General features: G+C 43.1%; 1 protein-coding gene across 2 annotated transcripts; it reads right to left on the bottom strand.

Annotated features, from left to right (window-relative positions):
- Positions 1 to 912: 912 nt before the first annotated feature.
- On the bottom strand, positions 913 to 20,913 carry BDNF (brain derived neurotrophic factor). Of its 2 annotated transcripts, none has more exons than XM_088057548.1 (2): positions 20,680 to 20,913; positions 913 to 2,380 (listed from the first exon to the last, which is right to left on the bottom strand). In XM_088057548.1, the coding sequence occupies exon 2, from the start codon at positions 2,357 to 2,359 to the stop codon at positions 1,619 to 1,621; it is 741 nt and encodes a 246-aa protein (XP_087913674.1). In that variant the 5' UTR covers positions 2,360 to 2,380; positions 20,680 to 20,913; the 3' UTR covers positions 913 to 1,618. The 2 variants fall into 2 exon arrangements, with proteins under 2 accessions (XP_087913674.1, XP_087913676.1); XM_088057550.1 differs by lacking the exon at positions 20,680 to 20,913 and adding an exon at positions 16,394 to 16,454.
- Between the last annotated feature and the right edge of the window lie 1,164 nt (positions 20,914 to 22,077).

Genomic DNA, 22,077 nt, shown 5'->3' with positions numbered 1-22,077 from the left:
ACAACCCTCCTTTTTAGCAATATTCTGTCAGGAGAGGGGGGAACACAGAGCTAAACACATCTCTCAGAAACTAAGCAAGTTAAGCCAACTCCTCCAGCACTTGCTCTTCATTTACTTCAGGAGTGTTTTTTTAGTGCCAATATCTGTTTCATAAAATAAGTCTGACAGCAGAGGTAGAGCCACACAAACACGATGCTAATTGTTTTCTGCTAGAAGTAGCGCTCCTTTCTGTCTCATTCCCAGGCTGTTCCCAGGGCTCCTTCAGGCAGAGGTGCCCCCAGAGTTTGCCCACCAGCTTTGCAGGCCTGGGGCTGCTGGCATGCTCTGGAGGGAAAGGGCATCCATGTACATGGCCAAGCTCTTGCTCTCTAACACAATGCACAGGACCACACTCAGTAATGACTGCAACTGGAGCAGCCCCAGTCAACCCAGATCACTGTTATTTGTTCCCAAACTGGCTGAGCTATAAAGTGCCACAACCAACCTGATTTCAGATCCCCCGTCATCTTTTCTAGACCCTTTTTCTAGTGACACTCTCACCGTGCTTCACCAAGACATTTCATCCAAGCACAGTCTTTTATTATATGAAAATAATTGCTCTGAACACTATAGAATATTCTCTATATGACAAGCTCCAGTTCTATGGTAAGTGAAATACTTAAAGATCACAACCAATGCCCCTCCAGAGGGAGAAAAGGGGGAAAAAAATTTCTCAAACACAAGCTAACATGGTATAAGCAAATGCATGTCTCAAAATACTGAAAATTGAAAAAGAAAAGCAAAACAAAAAACCCCCAACAACAACAAACCACCCCCTCCCTCCCCCCAAAACCAAAAAAGCATGTTGCCATACAGTTAAATAAGTGTTGTCTTTAAGCCTGAAGTTCAACAATGTGAAGTGGAACATCACCATTCTTTTTCAGTTGCCTCTTTTTATTATTTTTTGTCAGTAGTCGGACTGCTATCGCAAACACCTTCACAACATACAAAAACCAATTTTTTTTTTCTAATCCAGAATAAGGTAATGATTTTTTTTCTTTTTCAATCTGATGGGAGTTCAAAAGTAAAAGAGAAACAGTAAAACTATGACAACAGCACCTTGACATTGTTTTAATTTCAACGCTATCAGAAGTTAGAAGCAGTAAACATATATACTAACAGACTAAAGATACTTACTGTCTAAAATGTAAACAGAATGTTTTGGTTCAATTTATTTTTCTGAAAGAGGACAGTTTATCATTAATTCACAATTGAAGCAGCATGCAATTTTATTCTTTTTTTTTTTAAAAATTTTTTTATATTTTCAATTCTTGGCAACGGCGACAAACCACAATGTTATGGAGGAATGTAATGCAGACTTTTTTGTTTGCTTGATTTTCCTTTTTTTTTTTTTTTGGTTTTTTTTTTGTTTGTTTGTTTAAACTTGTGCGCAAATGACTATTGTTCCCCTTCAGGTCATGGATATGTTCAATAAATAGATTGTGTAACCACTGTACTGTATAAACTTCAGTCATACATGCAGTCCATAAAATTATTTTTTTACCGAATAATTTACCCTGTTATGTATATATACAAATAGATAATTTCGTCTCAATATAATCTATACAACACGAATCCACTATCTTCCCCTTTTAATGGTTAATGTACATACACAAGAAGTGTCTATCCTTATAAAGCGCCAGCCAACTCTCTTTTTATTATCCATGGTGAGAGCTCTCACGTAAGACTGGGTAGTTCGGCACTGAGAGTTCCAGTGCCTCTTGTCTATGCCCCTGCAGCCCTCCTTTGTGTACCCCTTAGGGTTGCATTTGGTCTCATAGAAGTATTGCTTCAGCTGGCCTTTGGGTACTGGAACTTTTTCCAGGACTGTGACGGTTGCCCCGGACATGTCCACTGCAGTCTTTTTCTCTGCTGCTGTCACCCACTCACTCGTGCTGTCACACACGCTCAGTTCCCCGCGGCGAGCTGGATCGGAGTGGCGCCGGACCCTCATGGACATGTTTGCAGCATCCAAGTAGTTTTTGTACTCCTCGAGCAGAAAGAGCAGCGGGGGTTCCAAAGGCACTTGACTGCTTAGCATGACTCGGGATGTATACAAGTCTGCATCCTTGTTTCCCTCACTGGGCTGGATGTCCTGGTCCTCGTCTAGAAGCTCCTCTATGACATGTTCAAAAGTATCTGCCAACGATGTGAGTCCTCTTGAACCAGCACTGGGCCCATTTATGCTCTCAAGGGTCCCGTGGGTCCGAAGACCTGGGTAAGCCAAGCTGCCTTGTCCTCTTAGACTAGCTTCTTTCATTGGGGCAGCTTTCATGCAAGTGAAGTATGAGATAACCATAGTAAAGAAAAGGATGGTCATCACTCTTCTCACTTGGTGGAACTGTTAAAACCAAGAAAAATAAATTAACTTACAAGGTTTGGAGGAATAAAATTCACCCAAGTAGACACAAAACTATGCATTTGCTATAGAGATATTCTGCATGCAGTTGCGACTCGTTACCAGTGATAAAACATACTCTTGTAAAAGAGTGTTCTTTAATTTAGTTTCAGAAAAAGTATATGCTGCAGCACAGGCAACATTGATCCCAGCAACTCAGTTCTTATATGCTAAAACCTCTTTGCAGCAAGTATTTGATTAGATACTATGCAGACTCCTCATTTACTGACCAATTACACCTATTTCAAGTAATGGCAAAAGCGGCACTATTATTTAGCAATGCAACATTTCAGCAACAAAAGACAGCTTCACAGCTGCAAAAGGCAAGACTTCCAATTCAAGCAAATGTAAATACTTGATTTTGAGGACTTCTCTGTAGAAGAAAATAGTTCATCATTCTGCCCACAAAAAAAAAACCAACACTGAGTAGCACCAGGATAAACTGCATTTGTGTCTTGAAAGCAATCTTCGAAACACAGGAAGAAGCCATACAATTCTGAGGTCTCAGCAGGTCAATTTCTCATGTAAATGTAGAAGGTATATGTACCTAAATACAGAACAATAAAATGGCCTGGAACAGTGTACTGAACTGGAGCTGGACAGGTTGCTTGCATCACGTGAACAGCACGGAAAGGGCACGCAGGATTACAGAGCAGGTAACAGCTATACAGAAGTGACAGTAGCAGAACCACTGTTCTGTACTTTTCCAGAGCTCCACACCACCTCTTCTCAGGTGGGCAGAGCATTTATTTACACCTAGTTAGAGTCTCAGGTGGGCAGAGCATTTATTTACACCTAGTTAGAGTCTCAGGTGGGCAGAGCATTTATTTACACCTAGGCAGGCTAAAGAGGCCATCATTAAAGCCAGCATAACCAGCCCTACTGCCATACTGAAACACAGCAGTTTGCCTGTTTCTCTCACATTCTGCCCCAAAACCTGGCACATGTTAAGGGTCATGCTTTGATATTTATATGTGTTCTCATCTCTGTCCTCACTGAGAGGTGGGGTAGCACCAGAAAGGTGTGCTGGTAAGGAAATTCCTCACCAGGCTTGGAATCAGCACAGCTCACTCCTATCAGGACTCCCAACTGTTTGGAGCTGGTATGAACTCCTTCCCAAGGGCTTTTTTGAGTCTCCTCAGGGTAAAAATTGTTTCCTCCTCAAGTGCAGAGTAGATACTTTAAGTCCTGTTAAAAGGACCGCCCCCAAATCCTGCAGTGACAGAGATCTATGCCTTCCGTCTGATCCCAAGTACTACTACAACATCTATCATATCCAGTTGTCATTTTTTTCACCTTCTGATCTCTCTTCTCACCAGTTCCGTTTGCTAGAAAGCAATGGCATTGTTCACATTTTTGAAAAAGCAGCTAATGCATGTTTCAGAGCTTTTGAAGTTCATTTGGAAGTACCTCATACTTGGCAACACTCATTGGAGTAAATGCTATTTCTGTTTGCCAACAGGGTGCTATGTAAAAAGACTTACTTTATCTCCAGCAAATATGCTGTGGGAAATCAGTACTCTTATGACTTAACATGGAAAGGCAATTTATCATAAAACATACAAATAAAGTGAAATGTGCACTAGAAAGGCAATGCCTAAAATGTAGGTCTTAAAATACCTAATGAAGGCAGGGTGGGAAGTGTTCAGGATTATGTCCATGCCCCCCTCATCTCCAGGCCCCCACTAAACAAGATTTTGGCCAAGAATCCTTTGTAACCCAGCACAACTCTTCCTTCATCCCTCCATCTCTCTTCCTGTTTAATAGTGTTGTTGCGGCATAGATTTATTAAGATTAAACAAACCTGACATCTGTGACTCACAGGAACATAGTGTTTGCTCTAACCATGCAGAACATTCATATTTTGCAGATTTTTTCATGTTGGGATTTTCAAAACATTCTACAGGGAGTGTCAGATTTCTTCCTCAAAGGGAAGGAAAGGAGGCATTACAGAGGTGATTTACAAAGGAAGGAAAAAGATTGATAGTCTTCCTTTATCAAATGAGGAACAACTCTTATTTTCATTCCTGAAAATGGGTGGCTCAGCTAACATACAAATGCAGAGCCAGTGGAACAAAAAATAATATTTATACACTCTCTCTTCAGAGAATTGTTTAATATAAAACCTAAAAAGAAAAGAACCCCAAACACTCACATCACACTTTGTGGCCACCAGAGCAATGAACAGAAAACAGATCTTCTGGCTCCTACCCAAGTTCCTGTTATTTTTATCAAAGTAGTGCCCAGAGGTCCTGGCCAGTTTTTGACTCTGTAGGACAGTCTCTCTGAGCACGTAGCCCCCCCAATGGGCCTTCCACAGCAAAAGAGAGAGGGCACAAGAGGCACCAAGACAAGCACAGAACAGGGAGAAGTTTGCACCCACCAGGTAAGCACACCAGCTGGAGTAGCTCGGTTGCTGTTTAAGTTAGACAGGTGAACAAAGGAGAGAAGAATCCCTGGTCCAGGCCACATCACTGACTCCTGTCACTGGGCTGTTTACCTTGCATGGATGTGAAAACAGAACAGTGGCTGCACAACTTCACTCACATGGACGCTTTTCTTAGAAGGAAGACAATGGAGGACAGTGGTGCAGATTGACTTTGATAAGGCCTCAGCATCCTCTGCCCACAGCTGGTTGGTCACCAGATCTAACAGTACTTTACATATCACATTCAGTTTTCCTTAATCAATTATGCCTTCCATTTAGCAAGAAAACTGCTGTCCAGTGTGATCAATTCACATCCTATCTGATGATGCAACCATCACTATTATCTGGGATAGCAAGAAATTGTGTACAACTAGACTGAAAACCAACAATTTTTAGACAGGCATTACCCACATAACATACTGATGATACACAAAAAACTCATATCTGCTTAAAGGCCAATCCTCTTCCTCCCATTTAAAACTCTAGAAGAGCATGTTGAAGTAAGCCCTAGCAGCACAGATACACGGAATATTGCCAGCAAGCAACCACAGAACAAACATCTACTACTCTGCAAATGAGTCCCAGACTAAGCTGAACTCCAGAAGCAGGATGTAAAACCATTCTTCTCTCTATCTTACCTTGACTTAAGCACTGTACAGAGTCCTTATCTTTGGCAGCAAAATTATGTCAAGTGATTTAATACAAGGGTGTAATATTTTATCACCTGGAAAATACCTTTATTTTAGAGACCATAGCAATTTGTGTTAGCAGTTGCTAAAAATCAGCTAGTTTAACATGCTATAGAAGAATCAGATTATTTCACTTCATGGGTAGAATCACACAACCTTTCAGCTATTGTTGAACTCACACATGAATGTATGTGTGTTGGTTTCACCTGGCTTGATTTTTTGGTGAGGAGGAAAGAAGGTGGCCATGGAAGTGATTATTTTTTTTGTGTAGCAGCTGAGATTCTTCTGCAAGGCGTGGTGAGGACTATAATATAACAAACAACTTCCCTGTTAATTCATGAAGTGCATGGGGGGATGCAGAGGTCCACTCACAGCCCGTGAGAAAAGATGCTCATGCTGGAGCATATGGATGCTGAAAAGCTGTAATCTAGTGGAAAACTCAAACAGAGGGAAAGAAGATAAAGAGAACACTAAAATGACCCACACCATGTATTTTGGGAAGACTATTCTGCCCATGGAAGGGAGTCACATTACAGCAGGTTGGGTGGGACTGCAACTCATGAAAATTAGAACCATGTTGGAAAAGCTCACAGAGAACTGCCTCCTGTGGGAAGGACCCCATGACATAACAGAAGACTTCTCTTCTAAGCTAACTGAAGAAAGATTTTTAGAAGTGCTAAACTGACTAAAACCCCCATATTTAGTCTCCCTGTACTGTTGGTGGGAAGGAAAGAAGGGCTGGGGGGGGGGGGGGCAGGGAGAGAAAGGTGTTGTAATGGTTTTAGTTCTCATTATCCTCTTTTAGTTCTGTTAATATTTTTATTTTAATACCTTTTAAGTTTTGACCCTATTTTGCCCTTAAAGTGCTTCTTCCCAATCCTTACCTCAAGTCATGAGCCCCTTTGGGTTTTCTTTCCCCCTCCATTACTTAACTACAGCAGAGAAGAATGGGTGAAGAGTTTTTTCATGGGTGCCTGGCATTTAGCCAGCATCAAACCACAACAGGTTCACCTCCTTAATGAGGCAGGACTAATATCCCAATGCTGCACCAATAAGATCATTGGAAACACTTTGGAGGGCAGCTTCCAGTCCTTTTCCTCTCTGTTCCCCAACCACCAAACCTTCATTATATTGCAAAGATTAAAGATACTTCCTGTCCTGTTACAGTAAGTGTCTTGTAAATCCCAAACATTAACTATTGTCTATATCCTTCTGATTATGAGCCAGTCAGTGTGCCACCCTGTGTGGAAGGGGAAGTGAGCTGGGAACATGGGACAAAACAATTTTCCTATTTTCCTAGCCTGCTACTACCGAGCAAGGCATTGATCCTTTCTGTGTTGGGCATATCCACTGCTATGAGGTCTTGCATGGAGATGCCCCAGCATTTCTGTGTACATCCATGCCTGAGGCTGTGCTGGTAGACTGAGCAACTAGCTCCCATGGAGGTCACCAGTGCTGACTTTTTCTTAACTGGAGCAACCTGGCTGATAATGCATGTTCTGCATCAATACAACTGAATGCCAGACAAACAGTGTGGCCATGACTGCTTGTAGTAAGATGTGCACCCAGAATCATACAATAAAAAAACTACTGATGTTACAACATCAGTCTGTAATCCTACAATACACTTATTTTCCCTCCCTTCTCAGGTGTAGGAGGTTGAGGTCTCTACTTCACACCTTCTATGAACAACAAGTAAAGGCTGCAACCCTTTTGCACTCCTGTTCAGCCACATCTCTGGGCATAAAAGATCAAAGACATCTCTAGCAATTGCTAGAGTCTCTAGTCCAATTGCTGTCCCATTCACTGTACACCCACTAATTTGTACAACATAGATATACACTAGCTTCCCTGAGAGCAACCCTTAAACTACTCCCTCAGGACTTGAGATGCATCTATCAGAAATCACGTTTGAGACCAGCTTGGTGGACACTCATGGCCACAAGAATGTTCTTTCTGCTTTCATGCAGCACACTGAAGCTGTAGCAATGAAAAGAGGTCACCCACTGGACCAGATCTCAGGAAGAGGAGACCTACTTCATACTCCAATAAAGTCCATACAATTACAGCCAGAGTAAGGACATGTAATTGTGGCAGTCATCTCCACTAATGGAAAGCAGGCTCATTAAATGAAGGTCACGTCAATTATCTACAGCTACTTAACATATGCAGTCAATGACCTTGCTGTACTATTTATTTCAGTATTTGTACTTAATGAAGATTCACCAGTTAATTGTTTCATTTCGTTATTTTTAGTTATTTTAAGCAGAAATCCAGTAGCTTTACAGGTTATATTTCCACCAGAGACCTAAGGAATAGCTGTGAACATGTACTTGCTTTTCTGCATCCCAGTATGTGCCATGAAAGTTGAAATAACTTTCAGTAGTGAATAGATTCATGTTTTCATCTCCAGAAAGGAGTGTGTGGAGGAAGATAAAATTAGCAGCATGTGACATTCGTTTTGTGCCTTGCCATTTTCTAAGATCTTTACACAAAAGTTCAATTTACCAAATCCTACTGAATGCCACAGGCATGAGTTTCTGCTTTATGCATCATTGCCAGAGTGTGTGAACAGATATCAAAATGGGATGCATGTCAGCACATGATTTGCAAAGACTAAATGTACTGAGAACAAATAGCATTAACCTTTATCACATGCATAACTGGATGTCTGACACACTCTACTTATCCTTGAGGCTATTTATGCAGCAAACTACATAATTACATTTTATTACTGCAAATAAAGCACCCACCCCCCAATACATATACATGCACACCCATATCCAATTTGTATTCTTGTAAGTTGGTGCTTCTCATCAGGAAGAATAAACCTATTTTATTTTTATTCTCATGTTGGTTTCCCCTGAGGTAATGAAATCTACTCAGCCTTAATGCCAGAGATAGCAGAGACTATGAAGTATTGTGAAGTCCAAGATAAACAGCAAGCAAATTTACAAGTAGTGCTAACTTTAACTACAACTTTTAGCATGAGAAATTGGCTTTTATCTTATGTTGCTAAATATTGTCTGTGGTACAGCTTCTGAGAGCAAACAAACTCCAGTAATGTCTATATTGGCTCTGGAAAAGTATGCATCTGTCTAAAGCACTACAAGGCATTTTTTGTGGGGTTCCAAGGTTTTATTGGACTCTCTCCTCAGTACATACAGAAATCACAGCTTCTGACAACCAGAGGTGAGAAAGAATCCAAAGAAAATAATGGCAAAATAATAATGCCATGACATCACAGTCCTGATCTTTCACAGAGCCATGCATCAGAGTTTCCTACAAACTTCTCATACCTTTCTAGATACTCAAACAGCTCACTTCAAAGCTCTGAGTGCGAATTCAGTTGCTTTAATGAGTGCAGGGCAGATTCATTGCAAAGACACTTAATTATGCTTAAATTGGCTAAGTGCAGGAATACAAAGTGTTCCCAGCAGGCTCTCTGTCGGACAGATCTCAGACCCAGTAAACAGTAAGGATGAGTTTTGACAGTATGTACAAGTGAAGAAATAGCAGACCAGATTCACAGATGGTATCATAGGTTTTCAGAGAGACATCTTTAGAGGAGATATGCACTTTTTTTATACTTTGATAATGGGAACTAATTATTGAGCCAGCTCAACACTTACTGCCTTTCCAGCTGTTCGTACAGCACACCACACTTCAGGCACTCAAACTGCACAGGAAGTTGTGATTCCAACTGTACACAAAGAAATTTAGCTCCCAAAAGAGCCCTGTGTGTGTGCCACCATTTGTGGCTTTACCACAACATTTCTTGCCAAAATTTCATGTTGAAATCCCAAGGTATGCAATGAACGTCCTCCACAAATAAAAAGGTTTCTTCTTTTCAGAGTATCATGGGTTGAGTAACATGCTGCACTTCTATTACTATGTCACAAATACTGTGCAGTGGGGATGATACTTCTAAGCTCAAAACTTGTGCATTAGCAAATTCCAAGTTCAAAATTAACTTTAGAAAACTGCATTTATCTCTTTAGAGTACACATCAAGGTATGTTCATGCCATTACTGTGGTCATTCAGAAGTAACACTAAAGCAATCTCTGTGAGAGGAAGGTTCACCTATAGAATGGGGTACATACTCCCCCCCCCAACATGAAACCCATGAAACCAATCCATTAAGTAATTACTCCATGCCAAGATACTATCTGGTTCCTCCATGGGGGCGGATAATTACAGTTCTCTGAAATCATTTGCTTCAATAGCCACTAGAGCTTTATAAAATGCTAATTCAACCTGCGTGCAAAAGAACATTAAGAAAGAACCTCAGACCTTTGAGCAGCATCTGCAGTTTGTCTTCTATTTCACTACAGCTCTTTGGTACGAAACACTGCACTGAATCATCACAGGACTAAGCTATTCTGCCAAGTACACACATGAAGCTCACAGAGAAGTCAAGGATAATTGGCACCCAGAAGCAGGAACAGAACGGATCGTGTTGCGTGCAATCTAGCATGAGCTGGATCCATTGAACAGTGACATGTGTCCAGCAGCCCTGGAACAACCCAGAAGCTCCTGCACCAGTTGAGGCTTGATTTCACAGAGTGCCTATAAAATATTGAACAGCATGGAAAGGATCCCACACATACATCAGTTCTGCTGCAAGTGGCAGCTTCCTAGGACCTATAGAACATTATGCAGCCAACAGAAATGTAAGTGAAGATTTGCCAAGGAAAAGAAATGGTTAAAAAGCATAATCATCAGATAGTGCAGTTACCAGTGGTTTGGGAAGGCAGTGCTTTCACTAGGGTGAGGGGAGGAGAGCAAGGGCTATACCTGTTTGTAGCAAGACTCTTACCTTTGCTGAGACCCTGACTGTGTGTGGCATTGCTGTAAGAGAATACCTTACTTTTAGCCATAGCCAGTACTTGAAATGCAGCTGATCAGTACATTGTGATGTGAATGAACCAGAAACCAGAAGTGCTTGCTGTGAGAGCTCTGACAGGTATTAACAGTGCTCCTGCATTTGCTAGTGGTGTTTCAGTCATCTTTTGGCTGCCTGCCCTTGTGTGTGGATTTTTCTCGACACATGCTCAGTCCAGCTGTCAGCACAGGACCTCCAGGGAAATAATTTCTGTACACAGAGCAAGGAATAAAAGCTTACACTGAGGTACCGGAGCAGTTTCTGGGAGTATTCAAGTCCAAAAATTACATGGGAGCAGAACTAGAGAAGCAGCAGAAATCTGTAGGTTTGCAAAGTCACCTCAATCAATGTTAATGGAATAATGAGGACTTGTATAACGATATAAGGATATGCTCATTGGGAATCTAATCCACTTCACTGGGCAGCCAGCCCTGCACGTGTCTTGCTGTGATAACAGCTTTATCTTAAGAGATAACACTATTGGAAAATTATGTCAGTATGTTAACATAACTGTATTGAAAACACTTTGGCAAGAAGTGCTCTTTCACCAATGATATTTTACAATGACAATGCAGCTTACCACAGATCTCAAAGCATTATTGTTTTCAGCTTTTTAATCCCCACCTTCTAAGTGGTTTCATGTTGAAACAAGACTGTTGCACTTGCTATGGCTGGTACTCTATCCCTAATCTATTTTAAAAATCTGGGGGCCAACATCAACCAGATTCAATAGAGGGACACACATGGTCATGTTGTATAACCAGCATGCCAGCACCTGAAACCAATCCAAATAAGCTCTTCTCCTCCTCCATCCTTAGGAAAACACCTGTGTATAGGCTTATGGACTTACAACACCATATTTTCCTTTCATTTCACAAGCTCCACAGAGGGAAAGTTTGGAATCACTGGAAGGTATGAGGAGGTACCTCTGGCAGAGGTTTCAAAACAAGCTTCGTTAGTTGTACTACTCAGGGTACAAACATTTAATGGAACAAAGAAAAAAAAGCCCCTGTAGACTTGCAGGAAAAATTAATTTATCCAACTCCTGCCTTCTCCCAAATGTATAACGGTGTAATTTCTTTCACTGGGACAGTGGGACCTTACCTTCCCTAATTAAAAATTAAGTTACAAGGCTCCTGACTTTTCATACTTGCCACTAGATATAACAGATTGTGGCATCATGGGGAATTATTTCCACAAAAATTATTGAAGTTCCTTGAAGCAGTAAGTTCCAGTGGACCTTAATTCTGGTGGACACAGTCCCTGCCTGGTATAAACGCACCATGTTCCATTCATAGATTTATACCAGTTGCAAAGGTGACTCAATATTTATGTGCTTAGAAAAATCAGATGGGGTCACAACCTAAACAATAGCTAATAGCTGTATCAGAACAAAATGTGACAGGTTTCAGCAAAGCAGTTTCCTCAGAACTCCTGAGGGATACATGAGTATTCGGTAATACAGTTTAAAGAGAAAGGAAAAGACCTTTCTAGGTGTGTAGGCTAGCTCTTCCCTCGCTGATATAAGCACATAAATAGCCTGGACATGTCTATAAAGAGAAGTATGCAAAATCCAGCCCAACACCACCTAATGTTCCTCACTTGGGTGTCCTGTTTCATGCACAACCCCCCACTGAAGAAAGTGGCTTTGCTGCCAGCAAACCACTGTTCTCACTGTAAGAGCCCTTAAGCTCCAAAGGGTAGGTTTGTATATGAGATTTCAGTCATTAAATAAACACATCTCTAGAAAAACTTCAATACCTGTCCCTTCATGTAAGCAGATCCCACTATGCTGCAGGGAAGGACAGCTTCTCTTCTAATAGCTGGGGGTGGGGGAGGAAAGCGAAAGTTAAAGCGAGAAACATTAAATTACAAAATTACTCTTGGAAACAGCTAAGTCTTTTCCCTCTCCCAAATATCACCACAACAGAATAGACTAGTTATAGAAGTCACTATCCTATTCAAAATCAAAAATGTCATACCAGAGATTATTAGCAGTTGTAGAGGGAAAGAAATTCTTAGCAAAAGCTAAGAAATCTGCTACTTAAGCTGTTGTGACTCTCCAATTGTACAGCATTTTTTGGATAACATGCTATCAAAAGCCACCAAAGTGCTTTGCAAACACTGAATCTCAACATACTTAGGTGAGAAGGAACCACATCAGAAGCTGTGTTTTCCCTCTGGGTAGCCTAAAGCCCACAAGTATTTTAAACATTTTATCCCAGATTTCACAGCAAGTCACCGCTGAACCAGAGGAGAACAGAGCAGATCTTGCTCAAAATCCCTCAGATTCACCACTACACAAAGCTGCCTTTACCATGTGTATCATATGCATATTTTGCTAATCTCTCCACGGCAATTTAGATGTCTAACACAGAGAGATGCTGATTAAAACCTTAGGGGTATTACCTTGAATACATATGCTAGCTCACTTCCATCTGTGTCATTATTAGTTCCTGACTGTAGGTTAACTATAGGGCATGTTGTCACGAGCCCAAGGTGGGGTGGCAGAAACTCCTGCAATTGCCATATGGATTTCTGTTTCTTCTTTCATTTTTCAGCTTGTGGCCTCATGCTTCCAATTTGTGGGCTCAACCACTACATAACAAAGAGCAACAAGGAAAACAAAACTAGTGTTAAACTATAAATATTCTTCACCATTAAAACCTCTAAGTTTGATTTGAAATGCAAGTACAAGTTCCTATCTCATCTAGACCAGAGACTGCTTTTACCTGCAGCAAACTTGTTATGAAATTTGGGAAAGACCTATTCCCATAAAGAAGTACTATTGCACAAGCAGGTATTTAGCAACCCTACAAACACAAACCAGGCAGCTTTCCAGGTACCAAGGGTCATCCTTAATTTGGATAAAATGGAGAGCAAGGTTATGCCTACTTGTAATATGGGTAGCAGCACCATCAAAACAATAAAAGGAAAAAAGATGTCCGAGTTCCAGTCATCCTTTTTGCCAATGGACATCCACAGATCCATCTTTATGTTAAAACACCAATGGCTCAAGACTGTCCTTAAAAAAATTATGGGTCGTGTTTTGACGTACGCCTGAACATAACAGATTACAAAATACGCAGAATATCAGTAGTTCCCCTGCAGCCATTTTCTAGTGAGCACATTTGAATATTAAAACATCTGGTGGTGCTTTACAACTGAAGACTTGCTCCAAAGCATTCAATTTACAGTAGACGTGGAAGTTATTTATTGCGTTTTCTAGGTCTCACTGCATACCTGCCCTTCCTTTAGCTAAAGGCAGGGGAAATGATTTATAGTATTTCCAAGCATAAGAGTCTGTAAGCTTCATAACAGTTACAAGAATCAGAGCAGGTTAAAAAACATACAACTGTTTCCACACTGAACAAAATTTTTTTAAGAACTAGGTGATATGACTTCATGCTCGAGGTTTATGGACTTCAAGATGTTGTCCACAGGTTTGTCACTCTCAAAGGTAGACTCCTTTGGAGGCTGACTTCTGACTAACTTATTCTTAAACTTTATTTCTGCCTTTCTTTTTAATGGAGGTATGCAGAATTGACTCATTCTTTTGCAACAACCCTGTTCACTGGTGACATTCCTCCTACTTTTGCACTTGCAATGGCAAAGAAGTTTTGCACAGGGGACAGCAGAAATTTATCATTAGTGCAAAATCAAGAGAGGAAAAGGACTTAAATGAGGCCTTTCAACGAAGGCAGCTTTATTCCCTGTTTTAAATTCATGTGCCAATCATTAGCTTCTAAGGGGAACACTCATTTTCAGACATTTCTTGTCAGTCAAAACATCTGTACATCTGTGAGAAGATGTAATGAAGCACCTGCTTCTTCTCTTTGCACCACTTCATTGAAATCAATTTGCCAACGCCACACCAGTAAATACTGTGCTGCTGTAATGACAAGTGAAGCATCCTTCTTTGCCTCCCATAAAATAAAAACAGTCCTTCACCAGTTTACAAGACATAAGCTGACAACAACAAAAGAAGTCATGACATTAATGGTAGTGTTTACATCTGGAAAAGCAAAAATGCAGAACTTCAGATGTGTTTATTTCTAGTTTTGGTTCAACCCATTATAAAGGGTGGTCATGATGTTCAGAAGGACTTTCATAGCTTACCACAGTTTCCTGGCATGGATTCTGGTTAAATCACTCTTGCCAGCTCAAACTTGTTATTGAATGTGCTTCCTTCTCACACTGGCTCCCAGTACAAATTCTATCAAACAGCATTTCTCTCTCGGCATTTACGGCTCGGTCAAACTGGATAATCAACTCAGAAGGAATGTAAATAGCAAGTGAAGATCCAAGTCTTAATGGAGGCAGCCAGCAGGCAGAATTACCTCAAAATACTTCAAAACAAGTCATGTCACTCATCCCAACAGTATCCATACACTTCTGTGGTACAGTGACTGCTATGACTAAGGGGAGAGGTTGGCTTTACTAATCCAGCCTTTCAATAAAGTTTGGATTTAATTTCTTTTCTTCTCAGTGTATCATGTACTGAACACTCAACAAAAGCACCATGGCCAGTGTAAAGATAGATAAACTAAACCATGTGGATACTAGATGTTGCACCAAGCTTAAAAAGTAAAAGGCATAACAGACTAAGGAATCCAGAGATCATAACCTTTAATTTCTCGATCTAGATGAAACAGCATTTCTCCAGGAGCAGAGTTGAAAAGAAACAGTGTTTAGATCACATTAGATAAGGCACAATATGCATTAGAATTGGGACAAGATTAAGCTTAACTCACTTTTAAAAGATATATGGTACAGGATTCTGGGTTGAGTCTTTTACATGCTGAATTAATAAAGACCATGTAACAGCATTTTGCTCAAGGTTTTGCCTAGTTCAATTTTTTTCCAGATTCCTCCTGCATTCATGCAAAGCCTACTTGTAACTCAGTGCACATACTGGAAAGATTGAGGCTGATGGTGAACTCTGGTGAGCCAAGGATTATTTTTCAAACTCTAGTTTGGTATTACAACTCTCATGCACCATGATATGGCATAAGCAGTTTGCAGTTGCCTTCTGACTTGTGGCAAATATCCCTGTATCACAGTTTCTCAGCTTCCCACAGGAAAATTCTGTTCCTTCTGAAGTTTTGGATTAAGCTCTTATCCCAATATAATTTACACTGACAGACTTCAAATATTTTAGGAAATTTAAAAAACCATCACCTGGAAAGTTATCCAGTATGTGCAATTGACTAGCAGATTGCATTTTCAGGGCTCTGTGAGATGATGTTATCAACTCCAGGTTAAGTTGTGTTGGTTTTCTTATTCTAGTAGACATTTGATAGCTGAGAGCTAGCAGTTATTATAAAAGCCCCAAAACATACCGTGTCTCTAAGAGTCAAACAGAGAAACTGAACATGAGATTATGAGTTCAGGGGGTAAAAAAAGGCTCATTGTTTCCCTCTGTAATCAGGAAACAAATTAAGTTGGGAACACTGCTTCTCTCTCCAGCACAGAGGAAGAAATTACTACAGCAGGTTGATGTACAAAACAAAAAAAAAGGAGGAGCAGATACTACTGTATTCCATGTTGTTAGATTTGAGGTAGCAACAAATAGCTACATGTTCAACTTAACTTTGATACTTAATTTTTAAATTGAGAATATTCTGAATCTAGTGAAACCAATCTAAAGGCTGCTGAGTTGATACATCTGGGAAAACCAGAATATTTTCTATTCCAGGAAATATATACTAAAGGACTGTCCCCAACAAATAGACTTCAAAGATGACATAGGGAACAAACCAACCTTCAAATGAACTCAAATCCTTAAGGACTAATTCTACATTGCATTTTATTGGTGTAGGCTTTACAAAGGCTATGAAGCCTCAGCAACAGGTGTACCAAACCTTTATAAATTTGACTTGCAAACAGTTCTTTAGGTGTAGTCTAAATTAATCAGCAAATGATGTACTGAAAGTGATGCTTCTTTGCTTACCTATTCAAGCCACACAAGGAAGACTCTACAAAATTTAGTTTACCTCCATCACTAGAACAGGTAATCATCAATTACAGGGCTAAAAAAAGTCTGCACTCATACACTAAATTTATACTGTGGAGTAAGGATTGGGATTAACTTGTTTTAAAGGTGCAGGCTCCCTTGCCAGAGACAGTCTGAGCACCCAATGTGGTTTGTGCATCTCTAGGTGGCAGCAGCTGCTCAGATTTTGAGATACTCTGAGATGCTTATCTCAAATTTGGCAACCAGCATCCTTCCATCCTCCTAGAATTGCCTTTCCTAACGTGAAATGTGACCCCCCTCCCCCATTTCTTCATAATTTATAGTAGTCTGTGGCTGAGTCACAAGGATTTCTGCATTTTCCTAACCAAGTACACAAGAAAAGAAATGAACTGCCAAAGGATTGAGGTAATTTATAGCGTAAAGCATTGAGAGCTTCTAGTCGATCAAAGGACTCAGAGAAACAAATATAAGAACAATCATGCCTTCTGTTCTCTACAAATGCCACGGCCAGAAATAACTGTCCTAATTAACTGGTTTCAGAAAATGACTTCTCTGAAAAATACAATATTCTTACCAAAGAAAGTATACAACTGCTACAGTCTTATGGCAGCTGTCAGCAGGGCATGAAAAAATCACTAAATGAAGTTTCCTTTTGCTTCTTCTGGTTGTGCATGGTACTCATCTCTAGACAGTTCTATCTATTCATGGTGCCTAAATAATGCTGTAATGGGACATTCTGCTACCACTAGTATCAGTGTTACCAAGAATTACAATCACATCAGGTCAGTACCATCCTCTGTCCACTAGTTATAAAGGGTAGACATTGCACCTGAGATGAGGTCGGCTGGTTTGGTTTTTGCTGTTGCTTTTTTGGTTTTTTTGGTAAGACTGTTGCCTGGTCAGTCATGGCATTTCCAGTACTTCAGACTGTTTCATGTTCATTGTTGCTGAAGGGTATAGCAGTTGAACTCCACCAGTCTACAGTTGCCTGATAGTTAGATCCTGAATGTTGAAAAGGATGAAAGGCTGAGTCTGACCCTACACATCACCTACACTTTACACATAGACTGTTTTCCCTGTGGACAACTCCTGCAAACAGTGCTCCTCACTGGACTGCTCAGCACCTGGAATTGATAACATGCAAGTTTAAGGTAGCATAGCAGAGTTGCCTGTATGCACTGCATAGCAAAACCTATTATTTACTGTTCATATTACAAGAGCATTGGTGAGTTCTTGTTGGGTACCAGAAAGAGAAGACAGGTGAGACTATCTCTGCCTCAAAGAACCTGCAGTCAAAGATAAGACTGAGTAAGAGATGGATAAGGAAACAATAAGATTTGTGAGCTGACAGACAGGGGACACAGCCTATCAGCCCCATCCCAACTCAGATGTCAGGCAGTTCACTCAGTACACACCTGTGCTGCTTCCTAATGGTGTATCACAGCATACAAGAGTTGTTACAGAACCTTCCCAGCTGGAACTGAAGACAGTAGGTTATTGGTTAACACTTCATTTCAGCAACACACAAAAATAGCTTAGCTTCAGTGCCTTTAAAAGCTTCCATTTAAAGGGTGTTTACAACTAAGGATTACCAAGAATGCCAGTGTATGAACTGATCTAAGGAATGATTGAGAGTTTCCCAATTAAGCAGCATTTCAGCTATTTAGGAGAAAACAAGTGCTCACAACATATGCTTGAAAACAGGTCAAGACATGTCAGCAATTAACCTATTAAAAGCACATATCCTTCTCTAGTGGAGCCTCCAACAATTCACACAATGCCTAATGTGAGATTTCTAGGGTAGGCATGGGGCAAATTCTTAGAAGAACTTTTCAGCTTTTTATACAAACCAGGAAGGCAGGTATGAGAAATACCTTTTTTTTAAAAAAAAGGACCATACTTCTCCTGTTCACGCAGTGCTTAGCCATAGAAGGGCTGAGAGGGTCTCCTACTTCCAAGTTTCTTGTGACCTGCTTTTATACATGCACTCCCTGGGAGAATTATTATCTGAGCAAAATGTGCAGCTTCTGTGTTTTCCTTACAGCAACAGCAGAGTAAGAGTTGCACAAATGCTACAGCTACTGCAAGGACTTTTTAAGTGCAGCCACTTTCAGCTCAGCACTATCATGTATACAAAGCTTTTAAGCAAAAGCACAGAACCTTATTTTCCCCTGTATTTTTTTCACATGTTAACGAGCCTTTAAAAACCTTTGCATCTGTGCACTACATTTTGTAGTATTCCAGCATATTGCAGTACTTCCCAAGCACTACTGTTACAACATAATGCCTTGGTGCTTAACAGCATGCTGCTTGAAGTTACACTTTTTTCAGTTTAGCCTTACTCCATCAAAGATAAAAGTCCTTTCCCATCTTCCTCTACCATTATATCTGGACTATTCAGATAAAATGTTCTTCATCTTTTTGACCTGGTTTACCCTGATTTCACAGCCATATAACAACAGGATCTACCCTGCAGTTCCGGAAAGCAGAGAGCATTTGCAACATGAACAGAAGGCACACTGCTTACAAATGGGTTTTCCCAGACAAGGTTCAGTGAAGCTGAATGTTAGTGGTAGTACTACAGCAGAAAATAGATATTTTAGAGCTGAAACAGAGTCGCTGCTTTACTCTGAGACCCAGGTGAGGGACGGCACTCATTCCTGCAGAACATCACTGTCTCTCTTCTCTTTTTCCCCACGTCTGTTTACACAGCCAGTGCCCTGGAACTCTGCACACAGGAAGCCATAGCATCCCCCTAACAGCTGCTACCTCCTCTCACGTGCCAAACTTCAGGATTCACAACATGCATGAAGCCAAGAGCATCCCCTCTGCTTACGTTCTCCTATGCCCAGACAAACTCTGGGCCATCACTGGGGTTGAGTTTTCACTTGAGGGCTTGCAGACAGAAATCCAGCTTTGTAACCAGAGCCTATGATTTACACAAGCACACTACCCAACGCAAAAGAGCAGGCAATATGATGATCTCCTTACTTGGGACAGCCACTCATGTAAACAGAGCAAAATCTTCACTTTTGTGACCAAGAAGCCATTAAAACTTGGTGCTGTGAAAGTTCCTCCTGCCCACAAGCAAGCGGCTCATTATCCAACCCTTTGCTCGTATCTACAGACAACCAAGGAAATTCATTTTATCTATTTATCACCATGAATTAAAGATTACAGAAATACTGGCTGAAGAAAAATGTATTGCCAGGATAGATTCTTTGCATTCATTAGAACTGTGTTACTAGAAACATAAATAAGTAATGACTATTGATCTTGCATAACCTCAGAACATCAAACTACAATAAACTAAGAGGAAAAGGACATATCTTAACTGGAATGTACAAACCAAGACAGCACCTCTCAAAAACAGCCAAGCAAAGCAAGCGTGGCCCACAACTGTAACACCTCATGTTTTTAATCCTAGGGAAAAAAAAAAAATAATCTGTGGAACGGCACAAGGTTTCTAAAGTATTAATTAAACCTCTAGCAAACAAATTTACCATTTAACCCCGGGATTTTTTTTTTCTGGGTGAAGGCGTGTCTGACCCCCCGATATGAATCCACAGCTCGTGAGTCGAGGCCGGTCGCTGCTCTTTCCCGAGCACCGACACCTTCAGCCCCTCAAGCCGCCTTCCCTTCCCTTCCCCGCCGGCGGCACCCGGCGGGCTCCCCGCGCCCGGTGGCTGCTGGAAGAGGGACAGGCGGGGGAGAAGGCGCCCGTGGCACCGGATCCCGGCAGCGGTGCCCGGCATGCTTCGCGTTCCAGCGGCGGTCCAGCTTCAACAAGTGCATCGCGCCCCTCCCTGACGACGCCCGGCCCTCCCCGCACCGCGGCTCCCCCGCGCCGGCCGCCCCACAGCCGGGCCGGGCCGGGCCCCGCCGCGCCGGCCGTGAGGAGGCCGGGCCGCCGCCCCGCCGCGCGCCCGCCGCCAGGGGGCGCCTCCCGCCGCCCAAGGGCCGCCCGCCGCGCCCCGCGCGGGGCGCCCGCGCCGCCGTCGGGGAAGCGCCGCCGGGTCCCGCGCTCCGCTCCCCCTCCCGGTGCCCGGAGCGCGCCCCGGCTGCCGCCGGCCCCAGCAAAAACCCCGCCGGGCACCGGCCGGACCGACAGGTGCGGGAACAAAGGGGTGCGGGGCTGCCCCGGCCCTCCCCCGCCCTTACCGCTCCCCGACGCCTCTCACCGGCCAGCGCCCGCCCAGCTCCGCGGCCACCCTCACCCCTTACCCCCGGCCCCTTAAGTTTTCTGGCGGGGCGCCGCATACCTTGTCGTCCACACAAAGCCTGTCCGGGTCCCCTCCGGGAAGTCACATCCTCTCCCGGGCGCCCAGTCCCACCGACCGCCTCCCGCCGCCTCGACAACACAGGCGGCGTCTCAAGTGTCTCATCAAAGCTTTATGAGGGGCGGGAGGGCAGCGGAGCCGGATCCCACACTCCCGCCGCTCAGCCGGAGCCTCCTGGCCCAGCCCCACCGCCTTCTCCTCGCCGAGCGGCTTCGCCCCCGGCCAGCGGCTGCGGCGGCCGTAGGCACCGCGCTGCCCCGCTTAGAGACTCCGCACCGCCTCCCGGCCCCGCCACCGCCCCCGCCCCGCCCGCCCGGCCCCGCTCCCCTCCGCTCCGCTCGGCTCCCCCGGCGCTTCCCGAGCGGGGAGCGGAGCGGGGGGGCGGGAGGGGGGTGTCGGTCCGCTCGCGGCGGGATATTGGTTTACTCCGCCGGGTATTAAGCAAGCCCAATCCATTTAAATATCGCTCCCGCGCTGACCTCTCCGTAGTTCGCCTATTAAGAATGCAATCAAGATAATAACAGGCATTGCTTATTAATGAGCGCCCCAGGTAACGTTACACCGGTGACTTTCTGCAGGCGCCCAGCGGGAGCTCAGTCCCAGCGGTCCCGAGGCGGCTCTGCCCAGCCCGGGACCCGGACGGGACCGGGACCGAGACTGGGACCGACAGCGGGACCGCCCGTCGCATCAGCAGCGCCCGTCGGCAGAGACAGGGGCGAGCGCGGAGCTCGGGGATCCCGGGCGAAACGCCGTGCTCGGCTCTGCCCGGTCACCCGCGGGGTGGATTCTGTACCCCCTGACAAAAATCCGTTCGGCCACCTCCTCCTCCTCCTGCGCGTGCAGCAAATACAGTAAATTATTGATAGTGGAAATTGGTGGAGTCAATAATGGTATCCCCTGATTGACTAGCTCCATTTGATCTTGGTCAAGACAGAGAGGTGGCACGCTCCCCGGCTGGGCTGGCTGCGGCAAGTGGGAGCGCACGCGTGTGCTGGCAGGGCGCAGCGCCTTGTGCCACATCCCACGGCAAGAGCGAGCTGTGGGAGAAGGACTGGCTTCACCCCCTGCCTGGCATGGGCTGTGGTAGCCTTGCCTCTTTCCTTCCCTCTTCCCTCACAGGCAAAATTAGAAGCAGCTGATTTGCGGAAGAAGATAGCGCAACTCTTTTAGGAATCGGTTAAAACACGTATTTTTCTACACCTCAGAGCCTGACTGCCATCTAATTGCAATTAATGCCAAAGGCCCATTCACTCCACACACTTGAGAAAATTTATTTATACTAGGAGAAATGTGTGCAACTCATTGCTGCCCTCAGACTGTCTGATTGCCTGTGTGCTTTTGCTATGAAACACCTGCATTGATCAGTAAAGAAAATAACCC

Source organism: Pseudopodoces humilis, chromosome 7 (genome assembly GCF_049639895.1).
Source record: "Pseudopodoces humilis isolate 2021_Gansu_Grassland_sample_001 chromosome 7, ASM4963989v1, whole genome shotgun sequence".
NCBI classification, from domain to species: Eukaryota; Metazoa; Chordata; class Aves; order Passeriformes; family Paridae; genus Pseudopodoces; species Pseudopodoces humilis.
This window is presented reverse-complemented; position numbering and strand designations above follow the sequence as displayed.